The sequence below is a fragment of the Saccopteryx leptura genome, chromosome 5, assembly GCF_036850995.1.
Source record: "Saccopteryx leptura isolate mSacLep1 chromosome 5, mSacLep1_pri_phased_curated, whole genome shotgun sequence".
In the NCBI taxonomy this organism is placed as follows: Eukaryota; Metazoa; Chordata; class Mammalia; order Chiroptera; family Emballonuridae; genus Saccopteryx; species Saccopteryx leptura.
Window position 1 is genome coordinate 178,206,256 of NC_089507.1, and position 21,639 is coordinate 178,227,894.

A 21,639-nucleotide genomic window follows, 5' to 3' on the forward strand; every position below is an offset into this window, starting at 1 on the left:
AAAAAGGCTGACGTAATAACTATAGAGAAAGCTCTCTGAATCTACTTCACCAATCCCTTTGTTGTAACAAAGACTTTGTTGAGGTTTAATTTATATACAATAAAATGCACTCATTTTAAATGCACAGTTTGATGAGTTCTATATTTTGTAAGAATAAGCCCTAGCTGGGTAGCTCAGTTGGTACAGCATCATCTGATACACCAAGGTTGTGGGTTTGATCTCCAGTCAGGGCACATCCAAGAGACAACAAATAAATGCATAAGTGGAAAAACGAATTGCTGTTTCTCTCTCTCTCTCTCTCTATCGCTCAAAAAGTAAATTTAATTTTTTTTAATATTTTGAAAGAATAAGAAAGCACTGAAAAGTTAAAATTAAAGAAAATTCAAGGTATTGATTATATTGCTATAAAAGATATACTTTTTTTTTTTTAAGTAAGAGGAGGGGAGATAGAAAGACAGACTCTCGCATGCACCCTGACTGGGATCCACCAGGCAACCCCTGTCTGTAGCCAATGCTCAAATCAACTGAGCTATCCTCAGAACCTGATGCTTGGACCAACCAAGCCACTGGCTGTGAGAGGGGAAGAGAGAGAGGAGGGGGAGAGGGTGGGAAGAGAAGCAGATGGTTGCTTCTCATGTGTGCCCTGACCAGGAATTGAACATGGGACTTCTGCATGCTGGACTGATGTTCTATCCACTGAGACAACAGGCCAGGGCCAAGATATATAGTTATGTTGTTCACTCTCTATAGATAGGTGGTCCTGTCCTAATACAGAGCTGTGGGGAGTAGTTCAATTGCCCATTTATCCAGAAATTCCCCCAGATTTGAGTCCAGCAGTATACCCCTCCCCTATCCAACCCGAGCTTTGGAAACAGACCTAGGTGATGTCAATCAGCAGCCTCTGGCCCAGTGATGAGCTCAAGGACAGCACAGAACCCAATCTGAGCCAATGAGATGCATACTGACTTTTTTGTTGCAGCTCCTTTTTTTAAATTTTTATTAAGTGAGGGGTGGGGCAGAGAGACAGCCTCACGCCTGCACCCTGACCAGGCAGTGCTCTGTCCATATGGGGTCATTACTCTGCTGCTCAGCAACCAAGTTGCAAATGAGCTATTTTAGAGCCTGAGGCAAGGCCATGGAGCTGTCCTCAGCACCCAGGGCCAACTCGCTGGAACCAACCATGGCTGCAGTAGGGGAAGAGAGAATGAGAAAGAGAGAGAGAAGGGGAGGGAATATGGGAAAACAGATGGTCCCTTCTCCTGCACGCCCTGACCAGGCATCAAACCCAGGACTTTCACACACCAGGCTGATGCTCTATCTCTGAGCCAACGGGCCTGGGCCTTGTTGCAGCTCCTAAAAAGAGGCAAACCCACCGCTCTTTTCCTGTTGGACTTGGAGTGACAAAAGGTCTAACGCTACCGCACCCAACCTGCAACCGCTGAGGAAGCACCAATCTGGGCAGGGGTCACCATGGAAAAGACAAAACAAGCAGGGCCAGCTTTCTGATTAACCAGCACGGCCCTGGAATTCTTACTTTCTCTGCACCCTAATGCCTCCAGTTACTTAAGCCAGTTTGATGGATTTCTACCACTTGTCAGCAGAAGAATCCTAGACAATATTCAAGCTTGGTGAAGAAAAATTTAAAAATTTAGGCAATGCAAGGAAGAAAATTAAAAATCACGCATGATGCTTGCACTAGCACCCGGGGGCAACCACTGACCCTCTCCAGGGTCATAGGGCAGGTTCCCTGGGCAGCAGCCTCACACGGTGATCTGGATTAGGGTGAGCTCTTGGGACCCTCCACACTTGCAAGGAGTGAGAGAAGCAGGGGAAGCAGAGGAAGCAGAGGAAGAAGTTGGGCTGTAAGCAGTGGCGTCATAACAAATGTCCAGCTATCCCTCAGGGAGCTGTGGCCCTGGGAAGACCCCGCAGAGCTGTTCCTCCTGAGGCAGATGGCTGTTTGCCATTTCTACTGCCCCCTCAACACACACAGGCTCGCCCTTGGGTGCAGGCTGCCATGGAAAGGGCCTTCTCATCAGTCCAGGGCAACCTCTTTCATGGGGACCCAACTTCAAGCTTCTGGGGCTCACATACCCTGCAGCTGGGAAACACCATTCTTCAGTCCTGAGCGGACGGGACTGGGTGGCAGCCAGCACCCATTACACCTGCACGTCGCCTTCTAGTCTGTGGGGTTCATGCATTTCTCTCCCTGTGGAGGTCTAGGTTACTTAAGGGGTGGAGAAGCAGACGGCTGCTTCTCCTGTGTGCCCTGACCAGGAGTCAAACCTGGGACATCCACATGCCAGGCCAATGCTCTACCGCTGAGCCAACAGACCAGAGAAGTTGCATTTTAATTAAATTATGGTGGTTCATAAAACATTATATAGTATAAAATAAAAATCTTAAATTTTTTCTTCTGTGTTCTAAAAATAAACTTCCCCATTGTGAAACATGACAAAGCTCCATCTTCACTCACAGTCCAGTCTGGCACTCAACGTTCTTCCTCCAGATAGCTTCCTCCGACTGGCTGGCTCCCGCGCCCGATGAGACCTGCTCAAGCACCGGGTCTCCATTGCCGTCACGCCCACCACTGGTGCAGGCTTACCTCCACGGGTTTATAAGCTCTGGAAGGACTGCGACATGTCTGTGTGTTGCTCACTGCTGTATTCTCAGAATTTAGCACAGAACCTATCACAGTATATTATCTAATATTTTATGTTTTCAATATGTATATTCAACTCTTCAACTACTTGGAAATTTATTTTTCTGTAGATTATCAAAAAAAATTTTTAGCCTGACCGAGCGGTGGCGCAGTGGATAGAGCGTCAGACTGGGATGCAGAGGACCCAGGTTCAAGACCCTGAGGTTGCGAGCTTGAGCAAGGGCTCATCTGGTTTGAGCAAAAAAAGCCCACCAGCTTGAGCCCAAGGTCGCTGGCTCGAGCAAGGGGTTACTCAGTCTGCAGAAGGCCCGCGGTCAAGGCACGTATGAGAAAGCAATCAATGAACAACTATGGTGTTGCAACGTGCAATGGAAAACTAATGATTGATGCTTCTCATCTCTCCGTTCCTGTCTGTCTGTCCCTGTCTATCCCTCTCTCTGACTCTCTCTCTCTGTCTCTGGACAAAAAAAATTATCTTTGTTTTGTACCAGCATTTACAGGATAAACATTCCTTTTTCCACTGCTGTGACCGGAATTTTGTCATATATATTGTACATATCTAGATATACCTTTATACACACAGACACATACCTCTCTAAATTCTTACTATATCGGGCCCATGATGGGACTTTCTTGTGTTGCATTGTTCTGTCCATAGACTCTGTCAACATGGCATTGTTTTGATATCTGACTAGACAAGTAACCTCTCAGTATGACTCTGTCCCTAAATGTATTGATTAACCCCTCTGCTAATAAGACAATTTAGAAACTAAATCATTAAAATTAAAAAGGTAGGGAGCTCCTTGCCTCATTCTTTTTTTGTAACTTCACGCAGTCTTTTGGCCAAACGTGGGTCACTTACTTGAGCAGCCCGGCCCGATGGAAGACGTACAGATCCTGGTCCAGGGTGCAGTTGCTGAAGGGGACCAGCTTCACAAAGTTCTGGACAAGGACAAACTCAGGGGTGAGATGCGGCAGGGAAATGAGGCAGAAGTTCTTGTCCTAAAATGATTGGAGCAGGACACAAGGAAAGACCATCAGAAATCATGTATCACGGAACAAATTCCTGCTGTGAAGCACTCAGGAAGACAGGAGTGAGACATGGAAAGCGGAGGGTGGTCAAGTTAAACTTCCCTGTGATGTGGGGAGTGATCACAGAAAGCTCCAGGGTTAAGCAACTCCAAGGGTATGAAGAGAGTGGCTGAAACCTGAATAAATTAACCCTGGGAACCGGGACACAGGCAGCATGGCTCTTTTGCAGAAGTAGATTTTTTTTTTTTAAATGAAGACTATTTTTATTTTATTTATTTATTTTTACAGGGACAGAGAGAGAGTCAGAGAGAGGGATAGACAGGGACAGACAGACAGAAACGGAGAGAGATGAGAAACATCAATTATCAGTTTTTCGTTGCAACACCTTAGTTGTTCATTGATTGCTTTCTCATATATGCCTTGACTGTGGGCCTTCAGCAGACCGAGTAACCCCTTGCTCAAGCCAGTGACCTTGGGTCCAAGCTGGCGAGCTCTGCTCAAACCAGATGAGCCTGTGCTCAAGCTAGCGACCTCGGGGTCTTGAACCTGGGTCCTCTGTGTCCCAGTCTGACACTCTATCCACTGCGCCACTGCCTGGTCAGGTGCAGAAGTAGATTTTTAGTCATAGGACACGTGCCCTTCCTCATTCACTTCCCATAGGGGAGTAAGGGGGGCAGTATGGTGTCACAGACAAGGTCCTGGGCCTACTAACTGGCACTGTGAGACAAGAGGCTGGTGCTCCACGACTTTGCTAGTCTAAAATCCTGTGATTACACATGATCAAATGTCTGTGTATTCTATCATGAAAGGATCCCATTTGGGTGACCAGATCTAAGGGCATATTTAACCTGGGCAGTGGCTTTAGTTAGCAGACACAGAATGATCCACATATCCTGAAGCTGCCACTGACCGGATCTGGCACTAATACCGCAGCCCGCAGCCACACTGGCCACTGAGCATTTGGAATGTGGTTAGTGAGACAAGGGAACCGAATTTTAAATTTTATTTCATTTTGATTAATTTTAATTTAAAAACTGATATTGAATTCAATTATTGGAAAAGTCTTACGTATGTTTGGAACAACTTGGGAATATGAATCTACCTATTCAATTGTAAATTTTATAAAATCTAACTGTAAGGCTCTGACCATCACTCAGTGGTAGAGCATCGGCCTGGCATGCAGAAGTCCCGGGTTCGATTCCCGGCCAGGGCACACAGGAGAAGCGCCCATCTGCTTCTCCACCCCTCCCCCTCTCCTTCCTCTCTGTCTCTCTCTTCCCCTCCCTCAGCCAAGGCTCCATTGGAGCAAAGATGGCCTGGGCGCTGGGGATGGCTCCTTGGCCTCTGCCCCAGGCACTGGAGTGGCTCTGGTCACGACAGAGCGACGCCCTGGAGGGACAGAGCATCACTCCATGATGGGCAGAGCTTCGCCCCTGGTGGGCGTGCCGGGTGGATCCCGGTCGGGCGCATGCGGGAGTCTGTCTGACTGTCTCTCCCCATTTCCAGCTTCAGAAAAATACAAAAAAAAAAAAAAAATCTAACTGTAGATCAAGTATTTTTGATGAAAACTTACTGCTTGTATTGAGATAGGTTGTAACAGGCATTGGATTTCAAAAACAGAAGAAGTGCATAATACTAATAATTTTCATACTGATGATATGTTGAAATGATTGAGTTTTAGACATATTTAGTTAAATAAAATGTATTACTAAAAGTGAGCTCACCTGTGTCTGTTTATATTTTTTACTGTGGCTGCTGGAACGTTCAGAATGAGGATGCAGGCAGCTCAGCGTCCCTGTCTGGGACTGTGCCACTCCAGCCACCCAGGCTCAGCACACTCCGGGCAACCCTCTGCCAGGCGCCTGCACAAACAGCCACTCTTCCCTAAGCTAATTTGTCCCTTTGGGATCTCGCCTCCTCCAGAAGCCGGTGAAAGTATTACGTGTGCTAATCCAAAACCCTGAGGACATTTCTGCCACCCAAAGGAGTGAACCATTGTTGACCTAATCTTCCTTTTTTTCTAGCAGAATAACACAGCTCCTTCTGGGGACTTGACTGCCAGGTTGCTGGCTATGCGGAGCTGCAGATAAGGACTGGGTGCCAAGACTCTGGGGGGCTTCCTCCGGGAGAAGGGGACCACAATGGCTTGGATCTGAAGGACCAAGAATAAAGTAATGGAAGTATTATGTTTCTGTCTCCCAATATCCCGAAATAAAATAGAATTAAAAAATAAGCATGTCTTCTACCTTTATAAATTCAGCATTGCTTTTGTAATGCTGAAGATCTGCCTTCACATGAACTTCAAAATGGAAATGAATTAAACTTCGTGAAATTAGTTTGGGGCATCTCTGAGGAAACTGACTTTGTAAATCCCATTTTGGGGTAATCTACATTGCTTTATAAGCTTTGAAATGCCTTAAAATTTATTCAAAAAAATATAATGGAGAACATTATTGCAAGTCTTCATTAGAGGGACAAAATGAGGAAATATTTATACAACCTATGATCACCTAGATTTCAGGCATCATAATTAAACCACATTTGGTTTTTGCTTCAATATAAAGAATATCAAGGAAAAATAAAGCAGTAGATACTTTGCTTGTGATTAGCCAACTGAAGAAGTAGGGTTGTACATTTCACTAACAGAGAGGCTGGCATGAGAAAGGTCTTTGTAAAAGTCCACTCTGTTCTTCCGTTTTCTCCCTTCCCTATTGTCTGAGAAAGGTCGGTTAGAATCTCCATCCCTTGGCAACAATGAAACAGAAATGGAAAAAGAGACCAGGACACCCTGCCATGGAGTGTCTTGTCTGCACTTGGATATTTGCCTGGGGAGCTCCTGGCCCTCCTATGCGTCAGACACTGAGGCAGGCGGGGCCAAGCAAAAAATCAACCACAAGAACCCACTTTCCTCCCTCAGAAAAGCAATATAATGGTCTCGGAATTCTATGAATGTAAGCTATAAAGTAATACAATAGTCTACTTCACTTCAGTGTAATTTCTGACATTTTCATGTACTTACCAGCATTCTATTAATGATTTAATTCCAAAACAAAAACAAACAAAAACACTGGTCATGCTATCTCTAAAGGAATTATAAACTGAAAGAAAACTACTAAAACAGTAAGACTGAAATATTATTAAAAAAATGACAGTATTTTCTATTTTTAAGAGTCCATGTTATGCCTGCTAGTTAACCCGTTCATCAGAACACGGGAGCAACTGAAACTCTACGCTCACGGCATTTTAAATGCCTGCACAATGAATGTAGCATGTCACTTTCCTAGCTTACAAAACCAATCGTGCTACTCAAAATTCAGCATGTACTTACAGGAAAGAGACTGAAGACAAAATCCATAAAGTCCAATGACCTGCAAACAAAACAGGAAGCACTGTCACTGAGCTGAAGCAAATGTAGCACGGGGGTGGAGAGATTTACTGCTTTCCCTCACTCGGGAGGTGACGAGACAGCCGTCAGAATGTGGGACTAGCTGAACATCAATCAGTTGCAGAAGTTATACGCTTTGTACATCTGTAATAAAGTATTTTTCTAGAACAAAAGATACCACTATAGCAATTAATAATTTCTGCACTTTTAAAAAGCAAGGTAGTTATTCTGAGGATGAGATCCCCCCCCCACCCTTTTGTAAGAACTGGGGGCAGATGTGGGCATATTATAAGCTACTCCGATCTTTTTCTCTTTTATGTGCACAAGATTTTCTGACCATCTGCGGATGTGTATTCACAGGCAAACCATAACGGGTCAACAAATTTCTGCTTGAAAATTCAAAAATCACATTCCAAGCACTATCATATCTAAATGTGCAGGGGAAAATAAATATACACAACAAATCTAGAAGGGTTTATAGATGTCTACAATATAATTAGGCTTTTCAGATGTCTACAATATAATTAAAATAAAAGTTTCCCTTTTCAAGTTTCTAGATGTCCAGAGAAACAGAAAACTTAAGAAGAAAAAAGTCTAAGTAGAACATAGTTGTGAGGCTAGGAGACTGGGAACGTGTTTAGATGTACCCTCTAAAAAGGATACATCCAGCAGTGCTCTTGGTCACCTAAAAGATATTCCAGAACCTTCCAAGCCTATCAAAATGGGCCAGGCTACTACTCTTCCAGATTGTTCTGTGGAAAAATGAAGGAGCCAGTGGGCATCCCGAAGGGGGTACGGGATCTAGGCTGAGGTCGGGGTCCGCATCCAGACCACAAGGGTCAGCAAGTACTGAACCCAGGGTGTTCTGGAGCGGAAGTGGGGTGACTGAGTCGTCTGCATGGCACCATGACTCCTCCATCCAGCAGCCACCCTAGGTTGCTGTTCAGTGTCCCACTCAGCCCTCCCAGATGACCTTTGTGTGAGTTTCCAGCCCCAGGTTCCGCGGGGTGGGTGGAGTATGGGTCTAAGCCGTCTACCCTGGCCCCAGCTGTCAGCTCCAGAATGAACACACAGCCCAATCAGACACCATGAGGTTCTGGCTGAAAAGCTGGGCCCACACCAGACTGTCCTCCTCACAAGCTCTGGGGCAGAGCCTGAGCCCATGTCTGCTGCATTAGCCCCACACGGAGACACTGCTGTGGGAAGGGGCCAGCGGCAGGAACCAGAGCTGGGAGGCCAGGGAGAAGGTTCTCTGAGTCCTGAATCAAGCCCTATTGCAAATCAGTCCTGCCGCTGGACTTGTCCTTTGCTCTGTGAGGCAATTATCCCATTTATCCAAAGCCAGTTTGAGTTGGAGTTTCTGTTACTTGGCAATCAAAAAAAAAAAAAAAACTCTAGACAAGCAGAAACCTAAATTCAAAGTTCCCCCAAAATAAAAATTTTAGAGAATGAGGAGCAGCACCTGGTTACATAAATAATTGATCAGATCCCCAATGGTTACACAGGTGAGCCAGGCCCAGGGCATCGCAGTGCTATGGGCCTTACCCACACTTTATGGACTGGAATCTCTAGGAATGGGGCCATGGAACCTATGCTTTTAAAAATGCTCCCCAGGCCTGACCAGGCAGTGGCACAGTGGATAGACAGTCCAACTGGGATGTGGAGGGCTAGGTTCTAAACTCCAAGGTCACCGACCTGAGCACAAGCTCATTCGGCTTGAGTGCAGGCTCACCAGCTTGAGCACAGGGTCACTGGCTTGAGTGTGGGATTGCAGACATGACCCCATGGTCACTGGCTTGAAGCCCAAGGTCACTAGCTTGAACCCAAGGTCACTAGCTCGAGCAAGGGGTCACTCAGCCTGCTGTAGCCCCCTGGTCAAGGCACATATGAGAAAGTACTCAATGAACAACTAAGATGCCCCAACGAAGAACGAATGTTTCTCATCTCTTCCTTCCTGTCTGTCTGTCCCTATCTTTCCCTCACTCTGCCACACAAAAATAAATAAATAAAAATTAAAATGCTTCCCAGGAGATTGGGATGTGTGGCCAGGCTTGGAAATCATCAGCTTTGCAAGGTCACAATGTTGAGCCACCAACACAGAAGAGGGAGTCACCATCACAGACAACTGGGGATGAGCACTTGCCTTGCTTCGTACTTCTCATCAATGCAAAACAGCTGAATACAAAAGGCCGCACTGGCCCCCCTGTAGACGGGGCGGAAGTCGGTGTCCACAGGCAGGGAGACAGATGATGAGCTCACCTTCCTGACAGAGTAATCTGTATCATCTTCAGCGAACTCTTGACCAACATTTTCTAAGTCCTAGAGAAGGAGAGAGGAGAACCGAATGGGAATCCTATTCCTTTTCTGCAGTTTTACAGGTCAGTGGTGGAATCATCTCTACGTTCCTCAAACAGATGTGACTGTCTCCCTGATACAAATTATCCTGGGCCAGGCCTAGTTTTAATATGTTCTTAATAAGAAAGTATAAAGTTATAAAAGGACTAACATGAAGGTCAGAGAAGCAAATGGTCTCAGCTGGCCTTTGCGATGGAGGGTCCTTTAATTGCATCACCGGGTAGAGGTCAGAGCATGGAAGTATCACATACTATTATTAATTCCAAAAGTGTTTGCACTGTGGTTTTGTGCTACAAGGATCTTTGGAGCCGGAGACTGTTCAGGCGGGTTGGCAGTAAGGTCGAGTCTGGGAGGGCCAATTGCTCATGGCCACTCGGAAATAGCACTGAGCCCTTCTGGTCTTACTTTGGGGGGATCTAAGAAGGTGTTACCGCTCAGTCAGAGAACAATGACTCCTTCTGAGATTCTTCTTGGAGTTCTTTGAAATCATACATGCATATGGTGAGAATTAAAATACCACTACTAAAAACTTACAAAGGGAATCAGGAGTCCTCTGTCCCCCCAAGTCCCTCTCCCCAGCACTTTTAACTTCCTGATTTCTTTTGGTAGTTACCTCTGTATTTCTGAATACGTGCTTACACTGCTATGTCTTAATTCATCGGTTTTTGAAATTCCCTGTTGGCTATCAATGTGATGGGTAACTGAACCCCTGGCACCACCTTCTCCATGTCCTGTCCATCCTCCCCGGCGTGACTTCAGCACGACGCCTGGTGCAGACAGTGAGCGTCGGCGTGACTACGAGTATGTGCCAGGGGAGCGTGGTGTCCTCAGCTGGAGAGTTGGTTTCCTCATCTTTTTCACATGCTTTGTCAGATTGGCCACGTTTGTCAATATTAGCTTCCAAACAGAGCATATGAGACAATCCATGACCTCACTTCTTCCCTTGCCCTCCTCCGAGCGAGCTTCACCCCTGCCTGCGGCATCGCCTGCTTCCTCGTCTACCAGCTCCTGTCTAAGTTCCAGGTCTATCCACTGTCTTCTTCATTCATGGTATATGCCCATTATCTCTGGAGCACTTTTCTAACTTCCTAAAACCAACAGTGCTTGGTAGGTAGCAAAACTCAACAGCTAACTGGGCACTGCGTGGGGTAATCAAGCACAGATCCGGCATTTCATTGTGTGATCAAATCCAGGGACATTATCTGGAGGCCTTTTCTTTGCGCCGGTAAGGCTTTAAAGAGAATTAAGCCCTCTAAGCACCTACATGAGAAATTTGGTAGTCAGAACAATGGTCGCCAAAGATGTGCATGGCCTAATCCCCAGACCCTGTGGATGCTACTCTACAGGGTAAAAGAAGGAGTTTGCAGATGACATTAAGTGAAGGATTTTGAGGCAAGGCAATCACCTTGGGTGGTATTCCCTTTTGGCTAATGATGTGATGGGTGCAGTTACACTGGGGGAGGAGGGACAGGACATGGAGGGGTGGCAGTGCCGGGTTAAAGCTATCCATCATATTATTAGCCAAAAGGGAATTTCAAATATGATCGGTAGACCCAATCATAAGAGTCCTTATGAGAGAAAGGCAGGAGGGTTAGACCCAAAGAGAGATGGGAAGCCATGCTACCAGCTTTGAAGATGGAGGAAGGGGCTACATATCAAGGAATACAAGTGGTTTCTCGAAGCTGGTCAGTGAGTGAATTCTCCCTGAGAGCCTCCAGAAGGGACAGGGCCCTGCCTGCACCTGGATCTGAGCACAGGAAGACCTGTTTTAGGTGTCTGACCTGCAGAACTGCAAGATAATAAATTTATGTTGTTTTAAGCCACTAAATTGGTGGTAATTTGTTGCAGGAGTATAAAAATCTAATACAAAGACCTGACTTTTCACATGAGAGAAGATGGCAGGAGGAAAGGTCCAGGGGTTCCTCCATTTGAAATGGAAAATTCCTCTTATTCTTCTGTTCCCCACGTCTCCCCATTGCACAGCCTCGCACATATAGTCTGAACCTGAACGTGGAGCTGCTTCTGTTCAATCTCCCCAGAGAAGAGTCGTCTGGTCATTTCACTCAGGGAACAGATGACAAGTTAAGTGCTGTCTGTAAGGAACTAAGTACTCTGACACTCCCTAGCAGACTGTTTCAGAACAGCCCTGGCCAAACTCCCACAGAGGCTCCCGGTCCTCAGTCTCACCTTTCTCAGCAGTACTAAGCAGGGCAAATTCCACCACTGATGTTCTTAGCTCCAAACAGTTTAAGGCAGTGGTGGGATTCAACCGGTTCAAACCTAATGTTTTGTTGAGTTCAGCAAACCGGTTGTTAAAATGGCACTTGTAATCAGGGTTCTCTCTAAGGTGGGTGCCTGGGCAGCCGCTCACTGTGAAAATCACAAATTTATATTCCTTACTCTTTATTAACGTTCATCTGTGCAACAGCGTATTCTAAGAGCCCGTAGTCATGTTCATTCCGTCCATAGCTGAAAAAAATTTGACGGAACTATGCTTGTAATATTTATTTATTCATTTCATAAAACTCATAATACCTTTGATGAAATACTACATTTTAATTCCCTCATGTTTGTTACTTCAGTGAACAAACATAACGTAAAGAGAAAAAGTGCCAAACAACCAGGGGGTGACAAGCTGTCATTGGAAATACCTTAAGTAGCAGTTTTATGTTTCCTGTCAGGTATTTAATATTTTTTCATTAATATTTTAAACTCTTTCCTATAACATAATCTAGTCTTGTGTACCTCTTTTATTGTTCTTATTTAAGTGATAAATGCATGAAATAATAAACTACCTTTCGGCATATTGTTTTTTTATACTTAAAACGGTCATTAGGGCAGAGCACTGGTTGTTAAATTATTTGAATCCCACCACTGGTTTAAAGTTCTCACCTTCCAGCATCTCCTCTCCCAGTCTCACTGTCTTCGTACATGTGGCTCTTATTCCTTTACTGTCATTTCACTGGTGTTTTTTTTCCCCCAGAAGAGAAAGGAGATGAACATGGGAGATCAATCCACCTTGCTGATCCCACACCCTCTAGGGTTCCAATGCACTGGGGATGGCCCCGTGCCCCCACACATCCTTGTTTGAGTTTTTAAAGGAATGGCAACTTCTTCGACACATCAGAAGGCAAACTGCTCCCCTTTGCTGCATTCCTGGCTCTCTCCTTCCCAACACACAGGGAGTCATGTCCTAATGTGGGTTCCCCAAAAGCAAACTCTGAGAGCTAAGTTTATTTGGGGGAGGGATGCAAGGAAGTCTTGTGAGGGGAGGGGGAAGTAAGGCAAGAAAGGGGAGGACCCCAGCGCAGACTGTTTAATGACTGGGTGACCACGGTGGACTCAGTTCTGCCGAGATCGTGGAGAACCCACCTAAGAGGCAAATGAACTGGGACACTGATTCTCTGGCTGACTTCAGTCATTGGCTGATGGCTGGTCCCAAAGATTCTGACCTGCCTGCAGGCACATGACCAGAGCAGGCTCCTCCTTCTCAGGGTGCCCAGGAGTGGGTGGTGCCAGGAGCACATGGGTCAAGCTTGCAAATGCTAAAGCGAGACCCAGAGAGCCGAACTTGTGCCAGCCTAGCCGACAGGCGCTCAGCAGCACCCTGCGCTGGCAGGCACACACCCTCTCCTCCGGGCACTTGGCCTAGGTCGCAGACACCACCTCGAGGCTGAAGCCTGCCTACAGCCAGATGTGTACATCTAATTCAGTAGGAGGAAGCAGTAAACCCGTTTGTGTTACACGTCCAAGCTTTGTTTTCCAGTTCAGGTCTAGCCATAATAAAGTGCATTTTTATTTCTCGCTGACTTCTGTGAAGACTTATTGGTCAGTCTGAAGAAAAGAAAGGAGCAGTCGTCTGGACCTCTCTCAGAATTTGAATAACTGAGAGTAATAAATGGTCCGTGAATTTGTCCCAGGACCTCAATTTCCTGTCCCCTGTGCCCCTTTCAAGGGCTCTGTAGTCTTCTGGGCTGACTCATTCTGAGTCAGTGGACTGACCCACAAGAGGCGCTTGGAGTTCTCTGAAAGTTCGGAACTGTGCCCATCACTGGGGAATGAGGATGTCTGAGCATGTCAGTCTCCCTCTGAGAACCTTCAGGGCCTTCCCTGCTCCTTAGGAAAAGCTCAAAACCCTGAGCAGGGCCCACAGGGCCCTGTGATCTCCACTGGATTCTCAGCTTTCTAGCAGGAAGTAGACTGTGCATGTGAATGGAGCGGACAAGGCAGGTCTCACAAAGGACTGCGTGTGAAGGTGTGGGCGGTGAAGGAAAACCAATGAAGGCGAGGAAGTGCCCCAGGGATCACAACCGGCAGGAGATGCTTCCAGCCCTCGGCCGGAATCCATCACAGGAAGGAGCGGTTACTGGAACCCGAATGCGGACGAATGACATATGACACATGTAAGAGTGTATATAAGCACATGTATTTACATATGATACATACTGTTGCAGAAAATTCTTACAAATGTTTTGCCTCTACAAAATGTTTTCTCTGTGGACAATGGAAAAAAGAGAAAAATCTCTATGTACTGAAATTGTTGCAAATAATTGATGCAGAAGGTGTAACTTCTAGGTCTGAACTTTGTAAGGGATAGAGAACAGAGGATTAATCACAGTAAAGTGAAAGTGGATCTAGGAAGATTGTGGCACAGGCCGAAAAGCATGTGGCAGATGGAGACGAGCAGAAGCAGGGAGCCTGGCGGAGGAGAGGTCACAGGCTCGGGTGGCGAGAAGAGAGTTGCACGGGGGTCAACCAGACCGCAGCGAAGCCTTACCTTCATTTCACTAGTATTTCCACTTTCGACTACGGCTGACAGTTCCTCAGCTGCAGCTTCTTCTGTGATTTTTCCCTGCAATGACAATGGCAAAACATGGGAATCAGTCAGCGCCCACAGTGGCTCAGACCAGCTCCAGTGCCTCCTGGTGTGTGGTAGTGAGCACGTCACAGTAGCTATTCTGCAGATGCTAGATGATTATCTTCAAATAGAAGAGAGTTTTAATTCTACTTTTCAATCTAGATGCCTTTTATTTCTTTTCTTGTCTTTTTGTACTGGCTTGAACCTCCGGTATAATTTTGAATAGCAGTGGTGAGAGCAGACATTGTTTCCTGGTTCCTGACCTTGGTGGGAAGCATTCAGTCTCTCACCAGTATAATGTTAGCTATAGGTTTTTAAGCAATCACCACTACCAAATGTGAGAAGCTCTCCTTATCACTGGTTTCCCACTATTTGACAAAGACGGTATGGTATATATTTCTTCACGTCCGTTGTGTTTGCTATTTGTTGAGCTTATGCCTGTGGATTTACTGTTTTCATAAAATTTAGAGTTTTTTTAGTTATTACTTCTCAAATATTTTTTACAACCTCTCTCTCCTCTTTTTTATGGACTCCAGTTATGCACATCTTAGGTACCTGAAGTTATCCCACAGCTCACTGACACACTGATCTTATTATTAATTAATTAATTTTTTATAAGATAAAGTTTAATTAGAATGTCAGGGAGCTAGAAGAGGCCCTTGCCAGTTTGCTCAGTGGATAGGGTGTCAGCCCAGCATGCAGACGTCCTGGGTTTGATCTCCAGTCAGGGCACACATGAGAAGTAACCATCTGCTTCTACCGCCCCCCTTCCCTTTTCTCTCCTTCTTTCACTCCTAAAACCCAGTGGCTTGATTGATTCAAGTGTTGGCCCCGGGCACTGAGGAGAGCTCAGTTGGTCTGAGTGATGGCCCTGGGCACTGAGGATAGCTCGGTTGCCTTGAGCATCAGCCCCAGACAGGGGTTGTGGGGTGGATCCCAGTCAGGGCACATGTGGGAGTCTGTCTCCCCTCCTCTCACTAAAAAAAAAAGGAAGAAAGGAAGGAAGGGGAAGGGGAAGGGGAAAGGGAGGAAGAGAGGGAGGGAGAAAGGGAAGAGAGAGAGAGAGAGAGAAGAAGGAAGGAAGGAAGGGAGGAAGGGAGGAAGGGAGGGAGGGAGGGAGGGAGGGAGGGACAGTTTGATCCTTTTGGGTCTTGCTCTAAAAATGTGTTAGCACTGGAGCAGTTCTCCCTCCAGAGCTAATCATTGTCCTGCGTGCTCTCCTAATGCCCTGGGAGTCATAAGCCCTCCTGTCCGGCTGAAGGGAATCAGGCACTCTTCCCAGCCTGTATGAGCACCAGGCACTGATAACTCTAATCCTCTGGGGAGGGTGTTTCCTCACACTGGCCTCTCACAGTTTCCTCACGTGCATGAGCTGGACAGTGCTCAGCGGAATACTCCAGAGTGACCCTCTGCTGCTGTGTAACTCCTCTCTCTGAGCAGCTCTCTGCTCCCTGGGTCCTCTGTCCTGCAACCCTCAGCGGCTGCCGCCACCACAGACTCACAGGTCTGCCTCAGCTTTCCGGGGAACCGCGGGCTCCCACTGGCCTCTCCGGCCAGGGCAGTCAGAGGCCTCCGGCTTGCTTCCCGTTTCTCAGGCATCACTCTCCACTCTTACCTGATGAGCAGTGTCTTAAAAACTGTTATTTCGTAGATTGAGCCCACTTGGGGTTGTTTCAGGTATGACAGTAAATCCAGTTTTGTTCCTCCATCCTTGCCAGAAGCACAAGTCCTTGCGCAAAGTTGTTGTTATTTTTAATTCCATTCATAAGCTTCATTTCCCTCAATCTAATTCATGTCATATACCTTTAAAAGGTTCAATATCCCTCAGCTCCTTCTTCTGAGATATTTCTCAGCCCCTCCCACACACAGAATAAGGGTGCTTCTCTCCCCCCCCCCCCAGCACACCGGCACCTCTCTCGAAGGCCGAGGCGGTGTTCCGGTCTCGGTACTCAGCACGGACGGCAGAGCCGGACCAGGCTGAGTCCCCACCTCTGCAGAGTCTAAGTCGGCGCTTGAAATACAACACAGCACCCAGCCAGCTACAGATTTGGTGTTTTGTGGTTCGTGGGATAAGAATGCATTTTCCATTGAGACAATATGAAAACTGGGAGGATTAGCCAGGTGGCCTCGTGCTAAGATAAATGTCTTCCATCTACCCTTTTGTCCCCAAGATTTTCTCTGCATGAGTGAGGGGCAAGGGGAATGTTGTTTTGTGCAAGGCTGGAAAGGAGAAATAAAAAAGAATTGGTCACTACCCTGGCCCTGCATCCTGGCTCAGGAGTGGGTTCTGGGCCCGGCTGGATGGAGGAGACAGGAGGACCAGAAGCTAAAGGGGCGTAGTGGGGAGGCACCCCTTAGGATGCTGGCCGCAGCCTGTGCCCATGAAGGACCAGCTGACAGTGCTAGCCAGGAAACGACCCCACTGGCCCTTCCGCAGGTAAGGGTGGCAGGAGCAGCCCCGAGGAGAGCTCTGTCAGCAGAAGGGGCACGGGCTCCGGCTAGAACCGCAGAGCCACAGCTCTCTGGGGAGCTGTGCGGGGCCTCTCTGCAGCGTGCGGGGCCTCCCGGCAGTGTGCAGGGCCAAACTATGCAGAAAGGAGAATGCTGCCTCATTTGAGTATGTGGACACCGTGTAGGTCTCATCAGAAAGTCTGGATGTTTTGACTGGCTTTAACTGGGCAGCTGTGTCCACCGCGGCCTCCTGACATCAGGGAATGGGTGAGAGGGGAGGTGGAGGAGGGATGACATTCCATTCTGAATTGTGTTTCTGAAGGTAGCAGTGAGGCTCCAATGTGTCTACTACAAGCACACAGCCTGCGCCCTCTGAGCTCACTGTCTCCCCAAGCCTGGTGCTCTTAGTGCTACTGCACCTTTTTTTGCATCAGACGTTAGAACTTCTTGGTGCCTGACCAGGCGGTGGCGCAGTGAATAGAACATTGATTGACCTGGGATGCCGAGGTCCCAGGCACGAAACCCTAAGGTTGCCAGCTTGAAGGTGGACTTGCCAGCTTGAGCACAGGGTCATTAACATTACCCTATGGTCGCTGGCTTAAGCCTAAGTCACCAGGACAGCCCTGACCCTGACCCTGACCCCACAAGCAGCCCCTAGGACCACCCTGTGTCCCAGGAATGAGTGAATGATCTCAGTTACCTGGATACTTGTCCTTTCCCTGCCCTCTGAAATGACAGGTTCCTGTGGCTCCGTGACCGTTTTCTGGGAATCCTGGCTGCTACTCCTGAGCTCAGCATCTTTGTGAGAGACAATGGCATAGGTCAGAACACAGAGGATAAATATCTGCAGAGCCACAGGAAATTAGAGACCGCGCAGTAATGTATTTCTAAACTGCAGCACATCCCAAAGATCGCATTGCATGGGCAGCACCATGAGGCGGGAAGAGCAGGGTCTTCACAGCCCACCTCCCTCTCTATGCCTCCTCCCCCCGAGGGAGATGATGCCAGCGATGGGTCTGGGCCTGCCTTGACACCAAGAACCCCCCCCCCACCACCAGTTATTAGCTGTGTGATCCTATCATGGAAGCCCCTTTGATGTTTATAAACAACCGATTATCAACTTCCTGGATGGCAGGCTTTGGGATGGTTTTACAATAGAACATGGGAAAGACCACAGTTAGCTGTATCTGAACACCAGAGATTAGCACAAGGGCTAATTCCCCTTAGAAACTATTGTGAACGTGCAGTCTGATGATGGCCACTCTTTTTTCTGCTTTCTAAGCAAGAACTGAACTGAGAGTGTTGGTTTAGTATGTTCTGGAAAGTCAATCATCAGGGTAGTGTTCATGTATTTAACTTTCACTAAAACTTATACTAGAAAAACATTTTCCCCATTTTGTCTGAAAAGCTTTTCCCTTTCTCCTCCTCTTTCTCCTTCAACTTTCTTTTTTCTTTCTGCATCTTTCTTTCTTCCTGTTGGTCTCTCTTCCTTCCTCCCCTTCTTCCTCCTTCCTCCCCACCACTCCCTTCTCCAGCCCCGTCCCCTCCTCGGCCCTCCCCCCCCCCCCCTCCTTTTGGGCTCGCCCTGCATCTGCACTGCTGGAGATCCTCGGCTCCCGGATGCTCTGCCTGGGGGCTGCCCCTCCCCGAGTGCTGCCACAGATGCAGGAGGGACCCCGGCGCTGCTGGAGACTCCAGAGACACTGCTGCCAGCACGGGCCTGCTGCTCCGTCTCCTGTCTCCGGCCTTGCCCACCACATCAGACACGGCGGGGCCAGGGCAGCAGGGCCTCTCTGCATCCTCCTCTCCATCCTCCTCTCTCGCTGCCTTTTTTTTTTTTTTAATGGCAGAGACAGAGAGAGTCAGAGAGAGGGACAGACAGACAGGAAGGGAGAGAGATGAGAAGCATCAATTCCTCGTTGCGGTCTCTCAGTTGTCCATTGATTGACCTCCCACATGTGCCCTGACTGGGGGCCACGGCAGACCAAGCGACCCCCCCGCCCAAGCCAGCCACCCTGGGCTCAAGCTGGCGAGCCCTGTCCAAATCAGATGAGCCCGTGCTCAAGCTGGTGACCCCGCGGTCTCGAACCCGGGTCCTCCGCATCCCAGTCAGACGCTCCATCCACTGCGCCACCACCCAGTCAGGCTCTCACTGCTTTCTTCCCCACCTGCCCCTTCAGAGACTGCTCAACCCCAAGTCCCTGGACCGCTCATTCCCTACACCCGCTTCTCACAAAGATGTAGGTGAATGAAGTAGCATGAAGTTCCAAGAGGAAAATGAGATGTGAGAGGAGGTGTAGAGGGCAGTAGAAGGAGATACAGCATGCTGAGGAGAGAACTGCATCCTGGCATGACAAGTAGCTCTTCTGGAGAAAAAGTGAGAGAGGAGTGTAGGACTTAGAATCCCACTTCTGAAGAAAGATACTTTGGGGAGAATAAAATGTATCATGTCTCTAGTTCCTGAATAAGTCCTGCTTCCTGCAGAACTTTCCAGAGAGTCTACATGGGGTTTCTAGTGTTCTCATGATGACAAGAACAGCATGATTTTTAGGTCAATTTACTTTGTTATTGAGAACTAATCCATATGATGAAATCTGTGGATTTCTTCACATATCTACTCCCATAAAGAAGCATCCAAATAAAATCTAAAGCATTTCCAGGGCCCAGAAACTCCCCTCCAGGCCCATGCAGCTAACACACCTCCTCATGGTAGCTGCTCTTTTGACTTCTACTATCACTGATTCGTTTTACTCAACAGCAAACTTTTTTTTTTTTTTTTTTGTATTTTTCTGAAGTTGGAAACGGGGAGGCATCAGACAGACTCCCGCATGCGCCCAGCCGGGATCCACCTGGCACGCCCACCAGAGGGCGATGCTCTGCCCATCTGGGGCGTTGCTCTGTTGCATCCAGAGCCACTCTAGCGCCTGAGGCAGAGGCCATGGAGCCATCCTCAGCGCCTGGGCCATCTTTGCTCCAATGGAGCCTTGGCTGCGGGAGGGGAAGAGAGAGACAGAGAGGAAGGAGAGGGGGAGGGGTGGAGAAGCAGATGGGCGCTTCTCCTGTGTGCCCCGGCCGGGAATCGAACCCGAACAGCAAACTTTTTGAATTATTATAAAAAGCATATACATCAATTCCTCTTTATTCTTAAGTTGAACTTTATTATTTTTTTTTAAAGTCTTCTGCTATTTTAAGCTTTAAATTTGAATAACTACAAAAACACAACTAAAAGGAAACTAGACCTTTATTGTGCATATATTTCTTTTATAATTAGGACAAAATGACTCAGAAATCAGAAATCTTAAAGAAGGGGTTAGATGTGCAGTGAACTAATAATCCTGGTGGTGACTTCACTGCTTGACAGTCTGATATTCATAAGACAATGAATTACCAACTACCATAACTAACTGTCTTGGCTAAGCTGTCGTGGGGTATTGCAGTTCATTATTAGCAGCTGCTGCGCTAATCCCCAGAGGTGGCTGCATTTCAGAACGGGCGAGGTGATGCTATGTTTCTTTCTTGTGTCTCTGGAGTTCTGTGAGGTTTAATTAGTTAATTTCCACAATGTACCCTGAGATCCTCAAATGTGAGGTGCTATCCCAGGAAAGTTGAGGCAGTGCTATTATATAACACACAACTAAAATTGCAATTGAGGCTGCAAATTTAATTGTAATTTTATTGCTTATACCACCTACATAGTTTAGAAGTCATGAACTGGGTCTTTATTCTAGTGAGTGGAGACACAATTTTCTGGGACTGTCTGTGTGAGACTGCTTATCACCTAGAGTGGGTTTACCGCACACTAACAAGTAGCCAGGCCCCTGCCAAGGGACGGCTACTACCGCAGTCATAATTGTGCGCTTTTTTTCTAAAGAGGGCTTCCAAATTATATATACTTTAGGTCCCACCTGACCCAGGTCTGTCCTGCTCTTTACTAATAGGACTAATAAATAGAGAAAGCCAAATAATACATTTTGAAGGCATTAGGAAAAAATAATAGTACATAGTCTGGTGGGTATTTTTACATTTATTTTAAATAGCAATCAAAAATCCCAACAAGATTTTTCTGTGAAATTAAATATACTGATTATAGAAGCGTAAATATGGAGAAGCAAGTAGTAAACAAAATTTTAAGAAATAAGAACAAATCCTGACCAGGCGGTGGCGCAGTGGATAGAGCATCAGACTGGGACACAGAGGACCCAGGTTTGAAACCCCAAGGTTGCCGGCTTGAGTGCAGGCTCATCTGACTTGAGCGCTGGCTCATCAGCTTGAGCACGGGATTGCCAGATTGAGTGTGGGATCATGGACATGATCCCATGGTTGCTGGCTTGAGCCCAAAGGTCACTGGCTTGAGCAAGGGGTCACTCTGCTTTGCTGTAGCCCCCTGGTTAAGGCACATATGAGAAAGTAATCAATGAACAACTAAGGAGCTGCAATGAAGAACTGATGCTTCTCATCTCTCTCCCTTCCTGCCTGTCCCTATCTGTCCCTCTCTCTGTCTCTCTCTCTCTGTCTCTCTCTCTCTCTATCTGTCACAAAAATAAAGAAATAAAAATGAGTAGGCCAAATTTCCTAGTGACTATTAAGACACTCTAAATCCTTATTATTAAAAGTTTTACTGAAGTAGAAACAGAACAGAATGAAGTCCAGAAAAAAGCCAGACCATTACGATGTATGTTAAAGGTGGCATTTTGAGCTGGTAGGGAAAGAATAAAGTATACCATCATCAGCACTGATGAACCAGGTGGGAAATAATTAATTTGAGCCTCTATTTCATAGGATGTACAAAAATATTTTGCAGATAAATTAATAGCCTAAATATATTTTTAAATAGTTTAAAATTACTAGCAAAAATATAGGAGATTATCTCTATAATCTTGGGGGAAGAAAATTTCT

General features: G+C 46.8%; 1 protein-coding gene across 2 annotated transcripts in view; it reads right to left on the bottom strand.

Moving 5' to 3' along the window:
- The window catches only part of CFAP61 (cilia and flagella associated protein 61), a 384,193-nt gene that overhangs the window by 232,328 nt on the left and 130,226 nt on the right, over positions 1 to 21,639 (bottom strand). For both annotated transcript variants that reach the window (XM_066386991.1, XM_066386992.1), the window contains exons 10-14: positions 17,444 to 17,541; positions 14,212 to 14,286; positions 9,223 to 9,398; positions 7,023 to 7,062; positions 3,525 to 3,664 (exon numbers count right to left, since the gene is read on the bottom strand). In XM_066386991.1, the coding sequence (XP_066243088.1) occupies positions 3,525 to 3,664; positions 7,023 to 7,062; positions 9,223 to 9,398; positions 14,212 to 14,286; positions 17,444 to 17,541 (529 nt within the window). The remainder of the gene's footprint in view (positions 1 to 3,524; positions 3,665 to 7,022; positions 7,063 to 9,222; positions 9,399 to 14,211; positions 14,287 to 17,443; positions 17,542 to 21,639) is intronic.